The following is a 17,846-nucleotide window of genomic DNA, read 5'->3' as shown; positions in this document are numbered from 1 at the left end:
TTGTACGACTCATATGCTTTGTTACGTATTTTATTATGTGTTGTACGCATACTTTCACTGTCTATTTACTGAATTAGAAGGCATTTCAAATCTGTTTCTATATTTCATATATATTAGTACAAGTGGAAATCTAATATAAGATCCTCATTATTTATTCAACTTTTTTTTTTTTTTTTGTGGGGAGGGGGATTAATACTCACGGTACGGTGATGGAATCCACGACTAATTTTCCTTGTCTCTACATTCTCCTTTAATGCTAAAATTACGGGAGTATACCGGTGTCCAACCCCATTGCATATGTCACATGACAACGTACCTAGGAATAAGTGTTTTGAATCATCGTTTAGTTTTGTCACTCAAAATATTTACGCAATCTGCATAGACAAGCTTTGATTCTGTTTGCTTCTAGGATAACTCTTATCAAGTGGCACTCACATAAGACACCCTGAGCCTGTTACCAATTAATTTTCTTTCGGTACATAAGAGTTACTGTATAAATCTTGCGTTCCAGAGAGCATATCTACATACAGGACTGCTTTTTTTTTTTGACAGTAATATTTAGCGAGGGATTCACAAGGCAAAGACTTTAACTAAGACTTAAACTATTCAACACTCCTTTCTTATCCAGGTTTCAGACCGGCGATCATCCAGGTATTTACCGAGTATATTTATCAAGAAGAGGTCCACAGGAGCGTCAATTAAAAGCCACAATTTGTCTAAGTCCAAGGAATAAGGAAGAGAAACGAGAGACTCGTCTAACCAACATGGAAAGAGACATAATCTCTCTGGAGTGTTTATGCTCTTCCGGGGTATGTATTCATCGAAATAAAATGGCATTCACTCTATGTTCATTTATTTACTGTTGCCGACAGATCTCCGACCATGTTTCGATTTGGACAATGGTACTGCGGATGCGTGAGTACATTTTATATATAATATATATATATATATATAATATATATATATATATATATATATATATATATATATAGAGAGAGAGAGAGAGAGAGAGAGAGAGAGAGAGAGAGAGAGATCACACACACAGACACACACACACACACTCAACCTTTTAGAGGCCGACCGTCGGCAGGCAGGAATGCTGTGGCCGACATGATAGCCAGACGGTACTTTTGGTGCATAAATTAAAAGGACTCGGGAGATGCTGGCAGACCCATGTAAGAGGTGGTAGTAGTAGCAGAATCCCCCCTACCCCTACCCATCCATGGCTCCCCACCCCCTCACGCCCACCGCATGCCCCTACCCGGCACTCGGCATGCCCCAACGAGGAGAACCTTCATTCGCCTACAACTACTAATGCTACCACTACTACTGCTATTAGTAGTAGTAGTAGTAGTAGTAGTAATGGTGGCGGTACCCAGTACCAATAGCCTGATACCCCAAGCGCCGTCCAGGAAATATGCTACAAATTCTTTAGCGTTTTGTTCCAAGGGAGTGAATACCTCTCTGTGGCCTTCCCCGCCTCCTTTTCCCCTACCTCCTCACTCTCTCCCTTATTACCTCCCCCACACCTGCTCCTCCCCCTACCTCGTCCTACAACGCCTTCACATCATCAGGCGCCTTCAGTTTTATATTCGTTGCTACGTAAAAAAAAAAAAATACGTAAAAATAACCTCTCATGACAATGTTACAAGTGCAACCACAAGTATAAAGATATTAGCAGTGTTTTCTTTCATGAATCTTTTCATTCGTCGGCATAGGAAATGCTTTCACAGTATCGTGATGTGTGTTTGTGTGTGTATACGAGATAATAGATCAATCGATAGATAGAGCGAAAAACAGAGAGTAACTTAAAAAGGCAGATTCATTCAAATCTTTTGTACCTAGTGATTTCAACGACCCGTAGATAATTATCCACGTTTTTTAGGTTTTCCAAAATAAGTTTTATCTTCTAAAAAATTTAGTGTCCATTCCTCTACAACTATTTCAGCTCTTCTTCCCTAGAATTCGAGTTTCCACGTTTCTAAATTCCACTTTCTATTTGTTTCCTTTTTATATAAATTTAGTGGATATTAATATTATATAGTTATAATAATATTAAATATTATATATATATAAATATGATATTATATTATATATATATAATATATATATAAAATATATATAATATATTATATATATATAATATATATATTATATTATTAATATATTAATATATATATGCATGCACTACATTTATTTTAAGAAAGGAAACGAATAGAAGGTGGGATTTAGAAACATAGAAACTCGAATTCTAGGGAAGAAGAGCTGAAATAGTTGTAGAGGAATGGGCACTAGATTTTTAGAAGATAAAGCATATTTGAAAACCTGAAAAACGTGGATAATTATCTACGGGTCGTTGAAATCACTACATAAAAAACTGAATGAATCCGTATTTTCAAGTTACTGTATGTCTTTCGTTATATAATAATATTAATATAATATATTATATTATATAATATATATATATATATATATATATTATATATATATATGTATATATACATATATATATATATATATATATATATATATATCTATATATTATATATAATATATATAGATTATATTATATATATATATATATTATATAGTAGATTCTACATACATAATATTATATATATATAATATAATTATATAATATATACATATATAATATATATATATATATTCCAATCAGTTTCCATAAATAAACGTGTGTGTGTGTGTTTGTGTGTATGTGAAAGTGTCTGGGTGTCCTATGGATCTGTGTTGAATCAATCAACCTGGAGTTCACTGATTTCCAGTGCGTAAACGTGAGACGTAGTGACTTGCCGGGTTTTACGAAGCTGCCGGAGAGTAAGGAGGACATATCATTTTGAACTTGACGGAGCAAGGACTGAATTAGTATCGACAGAAGACAGACGGAGACGCCATCTCGCGGAGGAGAGATGAGGTAAAGGCGTTTCATTTTGCCCCACCGAGGAGGGAAATAAGAGATGAAGCATCCTGCAACATAAGAGCAATACTTCTAACGGATATGGGCATTGCAAAAACATTAAAAATTGGCTTAAAACGGTCACTTAGTTTAGCTAACCACAACTATTTGTTTAGAAGATAATTCAGCAATATGGACGACGTGGGTTTTTTCCATTCGAGAAGACTGAAGTAACGTGACGAGAATTTTTTTGTTCTTCGAGACTTTCTCACAGGCCAGACTTAAATCACTCGTAACATTGATGAAGCCCATTTGCAACCCACTGGGATTAAAACTGGCAAGTATGAACCTCGCCTGCTAAAGTTTGTCAAGTTACAAAACCCTAGAGCAGTGCTTCCCAACGTGGGGTGTACGCTCCACCGGGTAATTTGATTTTTAAGGGGGGTGGGGGGAATTCGAGAATGTTTAAACCAAGTTAATAGCCTTTTTAGGTTTCCTCCGCGTGACTATATGAATTATATATCACCACAGGGGCCATCGGGATTTTAAAAGGTGATTAGGTGGGGACGTGGCCAAAAAATGATTGGGAACCACTGCCTGTAGAGAACAGTGCATTGTGACAGGGTATTGTCAGACGCGAAATAAAACTGCGGGGATTTCGCGCCCAATTTCACTATCTTCCTCTCGCTGGCTCGCACCATTCTTTCCTATCTGAACTTATCGGTGTCGTATTTGAGAGGTAGGGTTGCTGCGATACGTATTAACCACACCTTTTAAATTCTAAGCACAGACTAAATATTTGTCACATTCACTCGCGGTAACCAGAAAGGTTTCCAGGAATGAGCATGAGTGGTCACTGGAAATAGTTGAGTTGAATATAGAATTTAGGACAAAGGCCAAGCACTGGGACCTATGAAGTCATTCAGTGCTGAAATAGAAATTGACAGTAAAAGGTTTGAACGGTGTACAGGAGGAAAACCTCGTAGTTGCACTATGAATCACGTGTTAGGGGAGGGTGGACAGTAAGATGAAGAAAGAGAATATGAAAGGAGGTACATTAAAAGGTCACTGGAAGTAAGATCTCTCGTCATTTCCGAGACAGCTGCGCGGACGTGAGTGGCACGCATTTTAGATCAATATGTCATTAGAGACCGGGGTGGTTAAGTATTTTCAGGCGTCGGACAACTTCTATAATTTTGCCTTAGTATGCTAAGATTCGTCAGTAATATTAAAGTTAATAATAAATATAATAACCAGAGAACAATGTAGAATCGTTGAAACGCCTTGAAAAGCAATAATAAAATAATAATAATAATAATAATAATAATAATAATAATAATAATAATAATAATAATAATAATAATAAAAGAAATTTTAGAACTGCTGAATTAACGCTGAGAACTCGGCCCTTATCACTAAAGCCACCTCAAAAATGAACGCCTAGAGACTCTTAAAGGACCTTTGGGGTAAGGTGTATGCGTCACCAGGTTCTAGTGAGACGACCAAAAATAACAAGAAGGTACGCGGAAAGGTAGGTAATTCTAAGTGCCAAACGATTAAATTATAATTATAACTATCATTATTAATATTCAGAAGATGAACCCTAATCATATGGAGTAAGCCCACCAAAGGGGCCACTGACTCGACATTTCAAGCTTCCAAAGAATATGGTGCTCATTAGGAGGTAAGAGAAGGTAAAAGGAAATACGGAAAGAGGGGATATTATAGGACAGACCTTTTGAATACACGACACGAGTGGCACCAGATAGGAAACGATAATCAAGAATAGGATGACAACGGGAAAAAACTATTTACGAGAGAAAGTCATAATAACAAAAAAGGAAACGAACACGACATCACGGATCTGATGGAAACACAGATAAACACGAAATGAATGTAACGAAAAAGATAAAAAGAAAACGAAAAATTTCATGAAAAAAAACTGAAGGAAAGGATGAAAAGAGCTAAAAGATACAAAGGCAAAAATGAACCGCGAAAAATTAGGAAAACGAAGATTGAGGGATATGTCAGAGACAACAAAGAAACAACACGCGTAAGACAAGGTCAGAATCGTGAACATAACATCCAACGAAAGAATGAACAAGAATGAGAAAGGACACGAAAGAACGCGAGTCAAAAATGAAAGTTACCTGCGAATGAGACAGTGAATATGAATGAAAGTAGAATGAATGAGAGACTTAGGGGGAAAAAACCAGACGCGGAGAAAGTAAAACTGAACTATGATATATATATATATATATATATAGAGAGAGAGAGAGAGAGAGAGAGAGAGAGAGAGAGAGAGAGAGAGAGGGTCTGATTATATCTGAAACTATTTCGTTTTCCGCGTTCCTAACAAACGTTTTTACTGTCATCATTAGGAATGTTTTTTTCTCTTAGATTTATGTAAAACTTCCCATAAACACATATATAAATTTATGCATGTGTGTGTATATCTATGCACAAAATTTGTATGTGTGTATATACTTACATATCTATGTATGAATGTATGTATACGGTCAAAACGCAGTTCTGATACCACCATTACAAAGTTAACACAACAATTATCATATGTTTACGTCTATATACAATCATACCACCCTATGTATGTATTTACGACCGCAAACAAAACACAATAAAATGCTGAAACGACCATACTGTCAACCACTACTCACTGGAAATGCCACCATAACCACCATTCATTAAAATATATCAAATTTCATAACAATGAACTCCCATGACTCCATTTTGTAGCTGCCCATGTTTCTGTACATCATTGTGTATGTTTTGTGAGTTTGTATGTGTGTGGATTACACGTTCGCGTATACTTGTATATACCTGAATACATGTTATTGTCAGTTCTGGTTAACTGGCTAACGCTTATAATTTCGGGTCAATTTTACTTGCCAGCGTAGGTCTGAATGAGTAATCTGACACCTGCCGGTGTAGTAGATCTGCTTGTGCTTCTTTTATCTGACAACGCAAAGCTGCGTGTGTGTTTATTCTGCCGTCGTATGTATGCTTGAGGGGCGCGTGTGTGCAAAGTTTTGATGTATGCTTTTTCAGTGATTATCTGCCTATGTGTATCTCTTATATATAGGTGTCCGTATTTCAAAATGTCCCTGCATTTGTGTCTTCGTAGGTGTTTGTGTGTTCGCGTAGGTGCAAGGATTTCAGCTTGTGTAGGTTGTGAAAGTTACTAAACCGTCTTGAGCGTTTGTGCATGGATTCGTGTCTTTTTGCGCAAGGATATTTGTGTGTGTATATATATATATATATATATATATATATATATATATATATATATATACATATATATATATATATATATATATATATATATATATATATATATATATATATCCGTGTACGTTTGTGTCAACGTTGTTGGCTATGTTTTTTGAAGAACATTTTTCGCATCTGCATGTGCGTGTTTGTGCTTTCGTAAGTTAGTTCGCAAGTTTGAGTTGTGTGTGAGCGTTTGTGTATGTGTTTGCGCCCCTACACGCGTGTGTGTTGGCCCGGGTCTGTCGGTAAGGTACAGTACGCGCGCATTCCACACACAGGCCTTTACCCTTTGGCCTACGCAACTGCTTTTAATGGGAGAGAGAGAGGAGAGGAGAGAGAGAGAGAGAGAGAGAGAGAGAGAGAGAGAGAGAGGCGGGAGGTGGAGGAAGAATACGAGGGAGTGTAAGGTGGGTGGAAGAGGAGACTGAAGGTAGAGCAGGTGGATCTCTCTCTCTCTCTCTCTCTCTCTCTCTCTCTCTCTCTCTCTCTCTCTCTCTCTCTCTCTCGCTGCCATAGGATAAGCTCTGTTAAGCCACAACAGATGAATGAAGGCGTCACCTGTCACCCTAATCTGGAATGCTGGAAGAGATGTCCAGATGATAGCGAAATTGGATCAATTACACTGTTTGGAATATTCAACTCAGTTTGAGATATCAACTGTCAAATGGGTTCGAAGAAAGCGCCATATCTGTGTGTACCTAGATGTCTTTGTACACACCAGCATGATGTATGTATGTATGTATGTACATATGTATGCAAATGTTTCCTATCATAAAGCAGTTTCTCCTGACAGGACCGGCTCGAGAGAAAAGAAAAGACCAAACTCACTCTATCTAGTTCTAAAAACTCTCTGATTCATCCTTCCATGTACTTATGCCGTTTTATTGCATCTCCTTATTTCTCATACTTTCAATCCTAATACCAAAAAAATACTAAATAAACATTGCATCTTTACAGCTTCCAATACCTCTGCTTCACTGGCATTTAACATCCACATTTCCATAAAGGAGTGTTGGCTCAGCAACTCCATTCACACAATCCAATTAAAATTTCCCATATATATTATATATATATATATATATTATATATATATATATATATATATATATGTATATATATTAATCGTCCTCTTAATCTATACTTTCGGTGGAAAGCGTATCCAAAACGGTCATTGTACCGAGCTGTAAACAGGCCATTACAATGTACAGATCTGATGTATATATATATACATATATATATATATTATATTATATTATATATATATATATATAATTATATTATAATTATAGCTATATAAACCTATATATCAAGATTGCGTCAAGAACCCTCTGTAGTCAATTGCTATCGTGATAAGACGACCTTGGTGGTCACACACCAGGGTTTAAAAGGGAAATAGGCTCTGGCAATTTCATACTTAGTGAATGGCTGAGAACTGGAAGGCTAAAACAATAAGAAAAAAATAAATAAATAAAAAAGAAACACTGATATCAATATAGTGTTGGTAAGTTCAGAAGTGGAATGTCGGGTAGATAAGGAAGGGCATAATTCCTAGGGCAAGAAAGTCACAATCTTTGCAAAAATCGAGTCTAAATTGTATAAAGGATTTTGAAAGCAAGTAAAAACTTTTAAAAACCTCGTCAAAATCTAAAGGATTCCGAAAGCGAAAAATTGTTATTCCACAAGAACTTCCGAACAAAGATTATATATCATCGGTTCCATAAAAACGTGTAAAACATAATGGACACAGGTAATATTACTTCCAAACGAAGTCTCTTCTTACACGAAGGACAATGAAGGAAGCAAGACAGGGCAAATTATCTCCTAAAGAAATGTAAATCTTTAATTATTTATCAACATACTCTACTCTGATGATGGATATTAGCAGGCGACACCACTTAGGCTATTCGTGATTGGCTGCTCAACATCCAATACAGTTACGAGGTATCGGCTGCGTATATTTACAGTCAGCTCCGCAAAAGCAGACTACATTCCAACATCACACAGGAGCCTTAATCTGAATGTAAAATATGTCAAGTCCACAGAATATCAAGAAACAATATGGTAACCGTGATTTAACGTCTTGCAATCTCACTCACAACCTTTTTAAATGAGCGCAATATTCGAGTCTTGCGTGTTTTTCTAAATACTACAAATGTATATATAATGTGTGTTCGTATTGTATGTGTAGATAGATAGATAATATATGTAGTTAGATAGAATATATGTATATGTATGTATGTATGTATGTATGTATATATATATATATATATATATGAATTTTTATCATATCACCGTGATTCATATACATGCATTCAGCTACAAATGTCCTTTAATATCCAATTCGCTTTACCTCGCAATTAATACGTTTACATATATGTTAAACCGAAGGGGAATTTTTTTTAGATTATAACAATTTCGTCATCTCGTGGATTCGAACCAGCGCACCAGAGGAGAAATCAGGACTTCAGTGACGCCTATAAACCGACCAGACCAACAAGTGACTAAGGAAACGACGACGACTCCAAGAGCGACTAAAAAAACGACTATTCCAAAAACGACTACAAAAGCGACGACTCCAAAAGAGACTACATAAGCGACGACTCCTGCAATTGCGACGACTCCAAAAGCGACTCAAAAACGACGACTCCAAAAGCGACTAAGAATACAACGACTGCAAAAGCGACGACTCAGACCGTGTAAGTAAGTAAGTAAGTAAAGTAAGTAACGTGGCTAGGCTTTGTGAAAGTTCCATTGGCTCGAAAATGGGAGTGATGGCTACAGCACCAGCATTCCGGCCTAATGACGCCTTGGGGCCACCTGGTGGAGCAGGAGCCGGAGCAGGAGGGTGGCAGGCTGGTGGAGCAGCAGCAGGAGGAGGAAGCGGCGCGGGGGGGGGGGCGGTTAAGAAGGCGGGGGAGGAAAGGGGAGGTGGTAGTGATGGTCATGGCGGCGAGCTCTCTTACGGGACGGCAGAAGGTTCGAAGAGAAAGATTCGGGGAGAGAGAGAGAGAGAGAGAGAGAGAGAGAGAGAGAGAGAGAGAGAGAGAGAGAGAGAATTTGTATAAGCAGAGAGAGAGAGAGAGAGAGAGAGAGAGAGAATTTGTATCAAGCCCAGAGAGAGAGAGAGAGAGAGAGAGAGAGAGAGAGAGAGAGAGAGAGAGAGAATTGTATCAGCCCAGAGAGAGAGAGAGAGAGAGAGAGAGAGAGAGAGAAAGAGAGAGAGAGAGAGAATTTGTATCAAGCCCAGAGAGAGAGAGAGAGAGAGAGAGAGAGAGAGAGAGAGAGAGAGAACACAAGAAATCTAAATTTAGTCACATGAGGTCAAAATGAATATGTTTAATCATAATAAAATACGGTAATAATATTTTCCACAAATTCACTTTTCAAATTCTAGCCACAATTTTTTTTTTTATCGACATATCCAGAATTCTGTTAAAACTAATTATGTCCAGTAGCATCCTTCTAATCACTGAACGCGACAACTCTGCCCTAATAATTAAACTCCAATCGGCTCATCCTATTCCAATCAACAGTCTTTCGTGATCATTCAACCCAATCAACGTTCGAATCTTCCAGTCCAGGAGTCTTTCACCTAATCACTTGATTCGACTAGTTTTTATCTTCATTCAGTCATCTCGTCTTTTTTAACTAATCGTTAAACATTACAGGTGTCTTTTTATACTCTAATCCGATTCTTTCACCTAATCCCCTCCTCAGATTACTCACTTTCATCCAGTCATTTAAATCCAGTCACTGTGATCTATCTCCCAATCATACGAGCTCATTTTGCTGTCACAACCAAAACACGCTCAAGGAGTCATTCAAACCAAGGATAAATTTCAGAACGGGATTTTTTACTACTTAATTCATTTATTCTTTTGTTTTGTTTAATTAGGAGAGAAACTGGCCCGTATGACTGAAGAAATGAGAGAAAGAGAAGCGAATAAAGGAGGTTCATATCGATCTTTACGAAAAATGTCATATATAATTCGTCTATTACCTTCGCTCTGGCATTTTCGCTGCGACCTTTGACCTGGTCAGCGTGCCTCCAGAATCCCTCGCCAAAGATGCTGCCCAAGTGTGTTACGCAACGGGCCAGATATTTCCAAAAATATATCAAAAGACCAAAAGCGATAACATTTCCTGGCTGAGCTCATGGAAACCACAAGGCGAAGCTTTTCAAGATGACAAGCTAACATGAAGCGAGACCACAATATCCTCCTGCGACAGACAAGCAGGTCATGGCGCAACGTGTTTGTCATATTACATGAATCGGCTTTGGCCCATATGACAGGTACCATGGCCTTAAATATGCACATACGTCAGAAGAGGTTCCCCCTTGAGACATTGATGAGGACCTGGTCCCAATGAAAAGAACATGAACCTTCATGGCCTGTGAAGTACCTGGGGGTCAAAATATTCCCTAAAACACATTAGAGCCTGCATTCAAAATAATCCCATTGTTTCTCAGTTTGCTTATTTTGATATCTTATGAGGTATTGCAGTGATAAACCTCTCTCTCTCTCTCTCTCTCTCTCTCTCTCTCTCTCTCTCTCTCTCTCTCTCTCTCTCTCTCTCTCTCTCTCTCTCTCTCTCTCTCTCAAATAAAAAAAATCAACAGGTAAAACTTATAAATATATTTAAAGATTAAAGAAATGCCTTTATTATTCTTTTCCATAGCATAATATTTGACGAGGAACTGCAGTAACTATAAACTCCCCCCCCCCCCCCCCCCCCTCTCCCTCTTCTATCAAACTCTCTCTCTCTCTATCTCTCGGTCTCTCTCTCTCTCTCCTCTCTCTCTCTCTCTCTCTCTCTCTCTCTCTCTCCTTTATCGAGCCTCGCCATCTCGAGGTCATCCTTGACAATACCATCTGATGTTATGACGTCCCATTGTCGTCTCCGAACCAACAACAGTCTCTCCTCGTCTCTGGTCATTTAAGAGGAATGCGGACGACACTTGATTGCATCACCTGATACGAATAAGTTATAGCTCTGCCGTGGAATGAAGGGGAGGAGGAGAAGGAGGAGGATGAGGAGGAGGAGAAGGAGGAGGATGAGGAGGAGGAGGAGGAGGATGGAGAGAGATAGATGACAAAAAAAAAAGAAGAGGAAACGGGGGATTGCAATGATCGAGCGCGAAGAATAAGGAGGAAGGAAATACGAAAAGACGAAAATGGAGAGAGGAGACGATTGATCAAGCAGAAGTACGAAGGAAGGAAGGACGAAGGAGGAGGAACGAAGAAATAGAAGAAAGAAAGGAAAGGGTCAAGTGTGGAGACAGAGACGAATGGAAAAGATCGGGAGAATACGGAAAATTAACCGCTTTTAAGATGAATGAAGAGGAAGAAAAAAAAAAACCGAAACAGACGATAAAGATAAATGAGTGTATGAGAGAGTAACGGGGAAAAGGAAGGAAAAGTAGATAAAAGTGCAAAAGTTGATGGTGATGATAAAGTAGATAGGGCTAAAGGGACTGCTAGCATAAAGAGGTAAAAATGGTCTCTCTCTCTCTCTCTCTTTCTATAATCAAATACACATACGCCATTGAATCACGCTTCACAACGATAGGCCTAATCGACATGAGAGAGAGAGAGAGAGAGAGAGAGAGAGAGAGAGAATGGGGTGGTGGGGGAGGGAGCAGAAAATATAAACCACGTTTTTTTGGGGGGTCTATCACTTAAAACGAATTCCGTTCTTTTGTTATTTCCCGTTTCTCCCGCATGCTATGTTAGTGTGTGTGCTTCAGAGAGAGAGAGAGAGAGAGAGAGAGACGGAAAGGAGCTGTGCCGAATTCTGGAACGACCGGAGCCCTTGAGCCAAAGGGAATGACTTGGCGACAATTTAGGAGCAATTAAGATCGGGTCTGCCACATCACGCGACACTATTATGTACGAAGGAGGCCTCGTCGGTGCCCGGGCCCATGCCCCTAAAAATGCCATTCTCTTCCCTCGCCCCCTGCCCCTGCCCCTACCCCCCTAACCGTCAAATCTCCCGCCTCAGTAACCCCGCCATGCCCCTGGCTTGAGCGCTGATGGGGCACCTGCTCTCCTGACGGCATGGAATTCCTCCACTCGGGGTCGGATCCTTTTCACTCTGAAGGATTGACATTCCGAGCCTCCTATATTCTGGGGGCGCAGATTCCACCGCTAATACTGCCTCTTATCTCCCGCTGAATTCCACTGCTATAATCTCCCTTCGCGTCAATTCCACTTCGCTTCCCCTTCCAATAACCCGCTGTCATTTTTTGTTTTTTTTTACTTCACAAAAGACTGCCAATCAAGATTTCACTGCTGTTACTTTTCTTCTAATGCCACAAATTCCACCGCTCTTATTCCACTCAGTTCCAGTCGTACATTCCACGACTCCTACCTTCTTCCAAATAACACGATGGCGCCAGGTTCCACTGCTATTACTCCACTTTCACTAGAAGTATCTAGACAACGTTTGTGTCTCTCAAGTTCCAACGAGTCAACCGCAGGATTAAGATCATTCCATAGCTTAGCGAGTCTCTTTCATACTGAACCTCACAGAAGAAAAGGAGAGACAATGAGAATGCAATGCTCATCCAGCGCTAAGTGGTGGATAGAAGGTCTCAAAACAAAGGATGATCAGAAAACTAACACATAAATTCAAACATTTCCTCGGGATAGGCAGGTCTCCAAAAACCTTGAAAGGATTTCTCACATACCAAAAAAATATATATTTTATTTATCTATTTATTTAATTTTTTAGAAAAGAAAGACCAGATGTCTTTCAAAATCTCAGAAGACTTTCTCGGTGTATTCTCAGCATGCCAAACGTTAGTTCGCCCAATTAAGAATGGTATTTACATTTTCAAATGGTTTACCAGGCGTTAAAGAAACACTGCCGAATGACATTTCCTCGACATTAGATCTAGAACATCTGATCATTTTTTCTCAATACAGCTGTGATGACGCAAACCCACAGGCACTTAATCAACTGAGATCCCGTAAGTGGAAATCAATTCTCTGCACTTAGATACAGACTTAATACACGCTGGGCTTACTTACTGACATCTAGGACTTCTAATTCAAATTCTCTCAAAAGAGTTCTTTGATTTTTACTGGCCTCATGTAAATTATGTATGCGTATATATATACGTATATATGTACATGCGTATGTATAGTATGTATATGTCTATATAGTTTATGTAAATATACTGGTTTCTTTTTTACAGCACATATTTCAAGTTATACGTATTCATTTGAATTTTTGTGAATTCTTGTTTTTTTTTTCTCTCTCTCATCCATATTTCAAAATGGTTTTCGTTAATTTTAACGAATTTTACGGTAGATTTGCAGACTGAAGATGCACATAGCACTGTGCGAATATGTTATGAATAAATTATGGCCTTTTTGATGCGTTTATTTAACATGTATGCTGTTACATGTCTTCGCCTGGAATCCTCGCTCACACACACACACCACACACACACACACACACACACACACATATATATATATATATATATATATACACACACACACACACACATACATATATATATATATATATATATATATATACGTATATATAAACACAACAGAAAGGGCTCCATTATATGACCTTAAAAGGTGCAAGTGGCACGAACATTCCAGGGTACGAAACAGTAATTCCGCGGCTAACAAAACAGCAATGCCACCTAGGTGTTAGAATCCCGTGTAAATGCTAAGTAAACGTCGTCTAACTTGGGTACGAAAGGCCGTTTGCCAGACACGTCCACCGGACGAAACAAAGGGAGGACAAATTCCTTCGCGGGTTACAAAAATCCCCAAATTGCTCTCCTGTATGCGTAGTATGTACTGCATAGAATGAGACGCCCAGTCGTGTCTATACACTCCGGATAAGAGAGGAGGGTTAATTGAGGACATCAGTTTCAAGAGCTAATGAGACTTACAAAGAACATTAGCGATTCTATCTAGAGAGAGAAAGGGCGAGGGAAAATTCGGGATTGAAGTCGAATTTCAGAAATTAGGCCAAGGGCCAAGCGCTGGCGACTGTGAGGTCATTCCGCGCTGAAAAGGGAAATTGAGAGGAGGAAATGTCTGAAAGGCCTAACCATCGTTAGAGAGGGTGGAGAGTCAGATGGAAGATAGAGAATATGAACGGAGGTACAGTGAAAGGATTAAAAGAGGTTGAGGCTGGAGGCCGAAGGGACGCTGCTTAGAACCTAAAGTAATGTGTACAGTGCACCAAGTGAGGTGCACTGACGGCATTAGATGAAAAAGCAATATGACGCAAGCGGTAATGGGTGAGGATAAGGCCGAAAAAGCAAAGGATTTCTTTTGATATGTCATCAATTTCGTCAAAAGTCGTTAGTCCGTTCTTGAGTTACCTTGCTGCTATAACACGACTTTCTCCCAATTTCTCTCTTTGATTTATCAAACACGAAGAAAAATATTGAACTCCTTCATTCCCTCTGTGTTCCCATTAGGTAGCAATGAGGCGACTCCTTAGGTTAATAGTATATATAAGTGAGTGTCTATATACATACATACATACATACACATATATATATACACATATATACATACCTGATTCACAGCATAAAACAATAAAGGGAGAGCTCAGGAATCGAATCAGAGGACCTTTTGCTCTCTCTCTCTCCTCTCTCTCTCTCTCTCTCTCTCTCTCTCTCTCTCTCTCTCTCTCTCTCTCTCTCTCTCTCTGTCTCTCTCTCTCTCTGTCTCTGTCTCTCTCTCTTTCTCTCTCTCTGTCTTTCTCTGTCTCTCTCACTTCACAAGACGCCGCACATGACTAAATTCAAAAAGATTATTAATTTCCAAATGCTTGAGCTGAGAGAGAGAGAGAGAGAGAGAGAGAGAGAGAGAGAGAGAGAGAGAGAGAGAGAGAGAGAGAGAGAGAGAGAGAGAGAGAACCTGTTATCAGGTTCAAATGGAAGAACAAAACAAGACCAAAAAAACCTCAAGTTTGTTAGTATATAAACAAGCAAACTTACCATATCCATGTTCATTTGTAAGACAATCACAAGGCGAACATATAAATGAGACTTTGGTCAGTTCCTCAGAATAAAGACAGACAAACAAATACATGAGGACGCGACTATTCCACTGAATAAAACATGCAAAAATAAGCAAAGCCTTCGGTAATCATTCAGTGAATAAACAAGAAGTAAACAATGGGCATCTCATAAACAAAAAAACAAAAGTTAAATACGGAAACAAATAGTCACTATAAAAACAAAAACACTACAGGTCAAATTACCTGGACAGACAAAGGCAAACAAGTAAACAACAGAATGTGGTCAGCTGGACTGTAGTATAAATGAAGACAGATCAAGTCAGGCAATTCATCTGAAGATGTTAAAAAAAAAAAAAAAAAAAAAAAAAAAAAAAAAAAAAAAAAGGACGACGGATTTTGGTCTTATGTTCACAGTAAAACAGGAAAAATAAAGCATAATAATGGATGAAAAACGTTTAAGGCGTTCAAGATTACACAAACGTTCAACTTACATTTGGGGAAGTCTTCCAAGCCTTGGGAGCATATTTGCTGAGTTTGTTGTCAGGTTCTGGGAACACGTATTCTCCATCTGCAAAGAAATAATAAATACGTATCTTTTACTAAGCTGTTTATATCGGTTCCAAGAGAGTAAAACAAAGTGTGGTGTTGGGTTTTGTATTGTATGTTTTTTTTTTTTTTTTTTTTTTTTTTTTTTTTTTTTTTTTTTTTTTACGTTGCATGGAACCAGTGGTTATTCAGCAACGGGACCAATGGCTTTACGTGACTTACGAACCACGTCGAGAGTGAACTTCCATCAACAGAAATACACTTCTCTCACCCCTCAGTGGAATGCCCGAAAATCGAACTCGTGGCCACCGAGGTGGCACGCCAGCACCATACCGACCACGCCACTGAGGCGCGTGTGGTGTTGGGAGTATGAAAAAGTCCTTGATTTGTAATGATAAAAATGATATAAAAAAATTGATACCTTATAGTTGTCAGATACGTGTGTAACAATAATGCATTCACCAATGCACGTCCTTTCCTGCATAGTTGGGTAAGTGACAATATTGAACTCTGCCATTAAAGGTTACAAATTCATGCTAGTTCAGACCCCGGATAAGAAAAGAGGATTAGGTGTAGCATAACACTCAATACCGTGTAATAAGCCAAACTATATTGAAACTTTCAACAAATCCTAGCAATCATGTGCAATAAGCAGCTGACCTTAGTAAGGCACAAAGTTCGAATAACATTACAATTTCCAACCACTCAATGGCACCCTAATTATAATTCTCTCTCTCTCTCTCTCTCTCTGGTACGGTGCACATGGTATGATTGGGATCTTTCCATTGCCCGAGGTCACTAGGACTCCACCCCACAGGTAAACACAGCTGACATTACTATCTTCAGCAGTTCAGTCTCTCTCTCTCTCTCTCTCTCTCTCTCTCTCTCTCTCTCTCTCTCTCTCTCTCTCTCTCTCTCTCTCTCTCTCTCTCTGAATATCAAGGAGCTGTGACTGAAAGCAAGTAAGTGCACATGAACGATCGTGATCAAATTTGACAATTTGACAGGCCACTTTCGTATTTTTAATCCAAGCATTCATTCCTAACAACAATTAAGTTCCTTCCCTAGCACATTTCCACAAGACTCTCTCTCTCTCTCTCTCTCTCTCTCTCTCTCTCTCTCTCTCTCTCTCTCTCTCTCTCATACACACACACTAATCATTCTTTTACTACGTTTGCACTAACCATAAGTATCTCCCTTTTTTCTTGATTTCGTTTACTCTTCGTTTCTGTGATTTCTGTTCTATAATAACTCTATTAACTCCACAGAAAGTACTGTTGAGGTTGGTCTGTGCCTGGATGGATCGCCACCAATCTATATATATAATAATATATATATAATATAAAAATATTAATATATATAATATATTTTATAATATAATATATATATATATATATATATATATATAGATATATATATATTATTATATATATATAATATAATTATATATATATATATATATATATATATATATATATATATATATATATATATAAGTCTCCGTTGGTGCACAAGCTCCCTTGACCTTCACTGGAACATGAACGACCTTTGAGGAATCCGGCGGGGGCGGCAATGGGTTCAAATGAGGGTCGAAATATACCAACGAAATAAAAAAGGGCGATTATGTATACCCTTTCCGGTTCTTAGCTCGAAAAAAATAAAGGTTGATCTAACCTAACCTCAGTACAGTAATCTGGTGAGAGTGTCAGTGGGGTCACAACGAGGCCCGCAAAACCAAAAAGAAATCCAGATCCTACAGCGCCTTGTCGCCTTGGGACCCCTCTAAGGACCACGGACGGCGCTTTGCTGCTGAAGGTCCGTCGGTCTGAGTTTGGACTGAAGACACCCCTCAGGTATGCACTTCCGCCTGCGCACCTGGGGTGATGGTGTGTGTGTCTAGGGGGATCCTTGAGGCTAGGGGGATCCTTGAGGCTATGGGGATCCTTGAGGCTATGGGGATCCTTGAGACTAGGAGGATCCTTGAGGCTAAGGGGGATCCTTGAGGCTATGGGGATCCTTGAGGCTATGGGGATCCTTGAGACTAGGAGGATCCTTGAGGCTAAGGGGGATCCTTGAGGCTAGGGAGATCCTT

At 38.9% G+C, this 17,846-nt stretch overlaps 1 protein-coding gene across 2 annotated transcripts in view; it reads right to left on the bottom strand.

The window, feature by feature from the left end:
• Positions 1-17,846, bottom strand: part of LOC135214314 (protein expanded-like) — a 142,829-nt gene that overhangs the window by 49,140 nt on the left and 75,843 nt on the right. For both annotated transcript variants that reach the window (XM_064248480.1, XM_064248481.1), the window contains exon 4: positions 15,700-15,776. In XM_064248480.1, the coding sequence (XP_064104550.1) occupies positions 15,700-15,776 (77 nt within the window). The remainder of the gene's footprint in view (positions 1-15,699; positions 15,777-17,846) is intronic.

Source organism: Macrobrachium nipponense, chromosome 45, assembly GCF_015104395.2.
Source record: "Macrobrachium nipponense isolate FS-2020 chromosome 45, ASM1510439v2, whole genome shotgun sequence".
NCBI lineage: Eukaryota > Metazoa > Arthropoda > Malacostraca > Decapoda > Palaemonidae > Macrobrachium > Macrobrachium nipponense.
Note: the sequence above shows the minus strand (reverse complement) of the source record. Positions and strands in the feature narration are given on the sequence as shown.